Here is a 6,086-nt window from a genome sequence, read left to right as displayed (position 1 = left end):
ATGAGCCTGTTGAATAATGACAAAATGTCTCACAGTCCTGTTATGGATGGCTTTTTAAAATGATGCCAAGAAGCCTTTTTAGAGTTGAATGCAACTTAAACCAAGGACGTGTTTATTGATTTTAGGTGTCAAGCAACAAGTTCAGTCAGCACTGTAATTAATGGCAAGAGTGTGGAAATAATGGAGTCTTTTAAATACTTAGGCACCATAATTGACCACAAATTATCATTTGAGCAAAACATAAATATGCTGTACAAAAAAAGCCAGCAGTGTCTTTTTTTGTCTGAGACAGCTGGTCAAGTTTCAGGTGGACAGAACTCTGATGACATTGTTTTATAAATCTTTTATTGAAAGTGTCCTTACATTTTCTTATAATTGTTGGTTTGGCTGTCTTAATGTTAAACAAAAAAAAATCATTAAACAGAACGGTCAAAGTAAGCAATAAAATCACTGGAACTAAATTAGGAAGTCTGCCTGACCTCTATAAAAGACAGCTACTAAACAAAGCACAGTCCATACTGTCAGACAGCTCCCATCCCCTGCATCCAGAGTTCCATATTTTGTCTTCTGGCTCGATTTCAGACTGCCACTAGCCAGAACCAACAGATACAAACTCTCTTTTTTACCCTCTGCTATCACTCTGGTAAAGCAAAAGATCATCTCAATACCTTTAGATGAATTTCTTGCATTTGAACTGACATGTTTGACATGTTTTTTTCATCTTTTTTATGCATTCAATGTTTGTTGTTTGTTTGTTTCATGCCCTCTGGGTACGATAAAGTTATTGAATCTTGAATCTTCTCTCTGAGATATTTGCATGTGAGAATCTTGATCAGTGAGGTGATATATTAGAATAGAAGAAAGTTTTGATACAGGCAACTTCTTAAAACAAAACACAGTAAGGACATGATACCTCTTGTCTCAACAAGACACTGTGTTCCTGTTGATGGTTCATATTGTACCATTTCTGATCATCATGTTCATGCAGGCCCATGCTACTCCAACTGTCGACCTCGTCTTACCTCTTCTACCTCCTGACTCCCTCTCTCTCACTATACTTATTATCTATCTGCTTTTGCTTTACATGGGCCTGTTCAGACACTCACAGGAATGTTTTTTGCCCAGTCATGTATCTTTACCTCACATCCAAAACACTGAAATGTGACTATTTCAGGCAGTAGTGCATTAAACCCTTCATCTGACCAGAGCGTGGGAGGAAGAATAAATAGTACCTGGAGTTATTCCTTCTCCTCTGCAGTGGAAAAAAGGAATCATGGAAGGTGCACTGGCTGTTAATTCAGTGATGATGGTGGTGACTGTAGCACTCTGTGGAGCTGTGCCCACCTCTTCACCCAGCCAAGAAGAGCTCACTAAAGCACAGGTAAACATGAATTACATAAAGGTGCTTTCAAAGCCGAAAGATTTATCTGTTTAAATCCGTTAGTTAATCTGGCGATATAAGAGGGAGAGAGAGCAGTATTCAATATTTCTCTGTGGTTCTGTACTGTACATGTTCTTTCAACCTTCAAACAATAAAGTTTTACACAGTGTATTAATTTCTCACTTAAACTTCCTTGACATTTAGAGTCAGCTTTACAGCATTAAAAGATATGTATGAACGATTCAGGGTTTGAAGATAGGGTTAAAGTTGGGACCATTATCTTTACAGTAAGGGAAAATACCTAAACCTGATTATTTTAATTAAAAACTGCTTCTTGCTGTTATTATTGTGATTATTAAGGCTTTTTCATGGTCTCTAAACATGAGAAAGTCTGGAGATATTCCTGTCTGTGTCACACATTATATCCAACACTTTGCTCAGTTTTGTAATGCAGAGAAATTTTAAAGGATTAATGTGGATTTGTTTGTGGTGAGCTAGCAAATGTCGTCCGTCGTATATAAGATGAAAAAGAAGCAATACTTCTACTGATTTCTAAATACATTTCTTTTGAAATACTTTATTTGTAATTTTAAGTTAATAGCACTTTAGTCCCTCCCTCCACGTCCCTTCCTACAAATCCCTCTAAGGCTCCCTAGGTTGGCTCATGATACACCATCTTGCTAAAGAGTTTAACATGAACAGAAAAAAACAAAACAAACACATCCAGGAGAAAACGGTTATATACAACAATCAGTCTCAAGTGCTCATACATGCATGTACATATAGCAAATGTACATGCATGTACCATGAAACAAAAGAAGTACCAGAAAATTATTTCGTCATAAGGTGTTTAACTCACAGTCACAACAATCAGTAACTAATATCACAGTTTACCTTGGGGACAGCTTATGTTACAGCTCGTATGAGGGATTTGTTTAATTTCACTGATATCTGCTGACGTATTAATAACACTTATACATTATCCTGAAAAGGAATAGGCCTTCCACAAAAGGTGGCCATTTCTTGCTTTTCAACATGGTAACATTTACACCTCCTCCACCCAACGTTGGAAGGAGGGAGGCTTGTCTGACTTCCTTGGAAAAAGAATCAATCTACATGAGGTAAACACTATGATATGGCGCTTGCTTGTGATGCCATGATTTTATCTTTCAGAAGATACGCTCTAACAGCAGCAATGCTCCAGTGAGCTCTTGTTTGTTTGCAGCATGTGTGTGAAGAACTCAAAGACCTCAAAACTTGACTTTGATGGTATTTTGGACAGTCTGAACCAGAGTTATGATACATTTTGACAAGTTCATCATTTGAGTAGTGTAAACGATTAAAAACTTTAATTTAATAATGACGATGAGTAAATGCGTTCCAGACTGTGTTTCCATACCTCCTCTGGAACTACATTCCTCTCTAAATGGCATCTTTATAATTGTGTTTCACTGTAAGCACATATTAAATTTATTTCATTTATGCTGTAAATAGATCAGAGTGAATATACTCTAGCTGTACCGTTATAATACCAACTAATAGTCTAAGATAGTAAGTCCCAGCAATAAATGAATAAGTGTTATTTGAGTAAAAATCATGATCATAAAATGTAATGGTACTTTCATTAAATTAAACTACTATTTCAAAACAATCTTTTTCACTCAACTTTTCTCAGAATTCTGTATTACAGTTTTATTAGCTAAATTACTAATCTGTTAGATTGATCATATATGGAGTATTATCTGTATATGAGAAGTGTTCCTGTTTTCTTTGTTCAGGATTATCTGTCTCAGTTTTTCTCTGACATGGGTGTCAGTGCTCCCAATGGTACCTGGCGCAGCGCTCTGGATTCCTTTGAGGACACTCTCAAGAAAATGCAGGAGTTTTTTGGCCTGGAGGTGACGGGGCAGTTGGACTCCAACACCCTGCAAGTGATGGCTCGCCCCCGCTGTGGCTTCACAGATGTGCTTAAATATAGCCACTTCGATGGTCGACCCAAATGGGACAAGACAGTGGTCACATACAGGTACTAAACTACACATTCTCTATGTCAGAACAGAGAGCAGTTCATCCAAACATAATGCACTTGTTAAGAGATTTGTTAACTATTTTCACTCTCACACTGCCTTAGGATAACTGACTACACACCAGACTTGAGCCAAAGTGATGTGGATGCCACCCTAGCTAAGGCTCTGAAACTCTACAGTGACGTCATTCCTCTGGATTTCAGGCAAATCCACAGCGGCACTGCTGACATCATGATCATGTTCAAGGCTCAAGGTAATGCAATGTCTTCACTGCCTTTGAGAAAATGTGTGACCTAGTGTTACTGTAACTTTCTCCTTCTCAAAACCAGAACATGGAGACTTCGCTCCATTTGATGGAGAGAATGGGGTCCTGGCTCATGCATTCTCCCCTGCAGAAGGCAGAGGAGGTGACACCCATTTTGATGAAGATGAAAACTGGACTCTAACCTCAACAGGTTTGGACATCAAAGAAATGTTTTTGAGGTGACATGATGCTACAGCTGATCATATACCCACGGTTCACATCCTTACTTTCTGTGCGTGTGTATGTGTGTGTGTGTGTGTATGCAGGAGCCAACCTGTTCTTGGTGGCAGCCCATGAATTTGGCCATGCACTGGGATTAGCACACTCTCAGGTCCAAACAGCTCTGATGTTTCCCACCTACCAATATGTGAACACGGAGGGGTACACACTACCAGATGATGACAGACAGGGAGTGCAGGCTATCTACGGTGAAAGCCTAACTAACTCACAGACTTATAATAGCAACATATTAGAGCCCTTTTCATGACAAACTTTTCTATTGAGAGATTTTCAGTACTCTTTATTTTCCTTTTGCCTCTCAAAGGAGTCAGAGAAACGTCAGTTCAGCCGACAATAAAACCTGTGCCTCAACCAGCACCAGAACCAGAACCTGCCCCAGACATGTGCAGCAGGAACCTGATTTTTGATGCCGTAACCTCCATTGGCCGTAATCTCTATTTCTTTAAAGACGGGTGAGACGTTTATACACTTTGACTTCAAGGTTCACAGAAACATGCAACTCCATCAGATAGAGCAGTTATGTTGATAATCACATTAAGATGTCTTTTCTCAGTGTGATTTCTATCCGCTCGTACTTATCATGGAATGTTTGCTTCTTTACCAGACATTTCTGGAGGAGGAGCAGCAGATGGGGCGGCATCGTCATGAAGAAGATTCAGTCTGTCTGGCCTGGGATCAGCAAAGTTGATGCTGCTTATGAGTATAAGATACGCAACACTGTTGTTTTCTTTGAAGGTACAAAATTAGCTCATGAGTATCAGTATCAAATGAAACCAAACTTATATTCCCCAAAAGTGAATTTATTGTTTCTTGTTAATTAAAAATGACAAAAAGTGTTAAATAAAGGCAGGGACCAGTTACAGAAGGAAGATTACATAACTCCACCTTTTCCTGTCACAGGGGATCATTACTGGGCGATCAGTGGAAACACTGTACTACGTGGTTATCCTAAACCTCTCAGCGACTTTGGCTTCTCTCAATCTGTCACCAAGGTAGATGCTGCCGTCCATGTGTCAGTCACAGGCAGAACCCTTCTCTTTGTGAACAATAGATACTGGAGGTGAGTAATGTCCATCATCATAAACATATAGGCTGAATCAATATACAGTATTGATCAATATGCTGTGCTGATGAACACTCCTCCTCATATTATTCATATAGCTACAATGAAAGGAGGGGGAGAATGGATGCTGGGTACCCAAAATTCATTCACAAAGAGCTCCCTGGGATTGGCTTCAGGGTGGATGCTGCTTTTGAGAGCAGAGGTAAGTATCAGTCAAAGGTTAGTCCCTCTGCAGTAGCATTATGTTCCTGTTTGGGGCGATACTGACGATGCATCCCTCCTTCATCCCAGGTTACCTGTACTTTTCATATGGATCCGAACAAAAAGAGTACCACTACTTGAGAAGAAGAGTGCTTCGTACTCTGTTAAACTATAGATGGATGGATTGCAACTAAAGAAACAAAGACCCAAATCTCTCTCTCTCTCACACACACACACACACACACACACCTTTGAGCATGCAATAATAGCTATGGTCTACTCCACATCCTAAACAGCTTATGGGGGCTTTTCTGTAGAAATCTGGAAATACATAGAAATACTTTATGAAATAGTGTAATAATCCTGTAGGCAACAGCTGTTTGTTATCTAGCCAATGTCTTTTTTTTTTCTTGGACATGCATCGAGTAAACATGAATTAATAAAGCTTTGAAAGTGAAAAAAAGGATGGTTTGAAATGTTTCTCTGTTATCCTGAGTATATAAATTAGGTTATACTAGAATAAGGGAAATCTGACAACTCTGGTGTGTGTGTGTGTGTGTGTGTGTGTGTGTGTGTGTTTGAACACAGGCAAGTAGAGTAGTAGACCATTCATCTTTACAGCATGACCCCAAAGGAGTAGGCCTAGTTGCTGAAGGAAAAACAATCACACACACTCATACTCATAGAACCACAGTTGTCATCTTATGTCCCTTAACTGCACAAGTGCACGGCTGTAGCTGAAGAGGGAACATACCTTGTTCGTTTTCTTTACACAATGGGTTTAACACTCAATCACATGCTTAGTCCCACTCAGATGTCTATTCATGTCACACTGTAGAAAAATGTGGAAAGTGGTGAACAGCGTGCACA

At 39.3% G+C, this 6,086-nt stretch overlaps 1 protein-coding gene across 1 annotated transcript; it reads left to right on the top strand.

The window, feature by feature from the left end:
- The first annotated feature begins 1,273 nt into the window (after window positions 1-1,273).
- mmp30 (matrix metallopeptidase 30) lies at window positions 1,274-5,534 on the top strand. Its single transcript, XM_042432195.1, has 10 exons — window positions 1,274-1,381; window positions 3,160-3,407; window positions 3,513-3,661; window positions 3,738-3,863; window positions 3,979-4,140; window positions 4,257-4,404; window positions 4,557-4,687; window positions 4,853-5,012; window positions 5,114-5,217; window positions 5,307-5,534. The coding sequence occupies exons 1-10, from the start codon at window positions 1,274-1,276 to the stop codon at window positions 5,408-5,410; spliced, it is 1,440 nt and encodes a 479-aa protein (XP_042288129.1). The 3' UTR covers window positions 5,411-5,534.
- Window positions 5,535-6,086: the final 552 nt, after the last annotated feature.

Source organism: Thunnus maccoyii, chromosome 13 (assembly GCF_910596095.1).
Source record: "Thunnus maccoyii chromosome 13, fThuMac1.1, whole genome shotgun sequence".
Taxonomy (NCBI): Eukaryota; Metazoa; Chordata; class Actinopteri; order Scombriformes; family Scombridae; genus Thunnus; species Thunnus maccoyii.
This window is presented reverse-complemented; position numbering and strand designations above follow the sequence as displayed.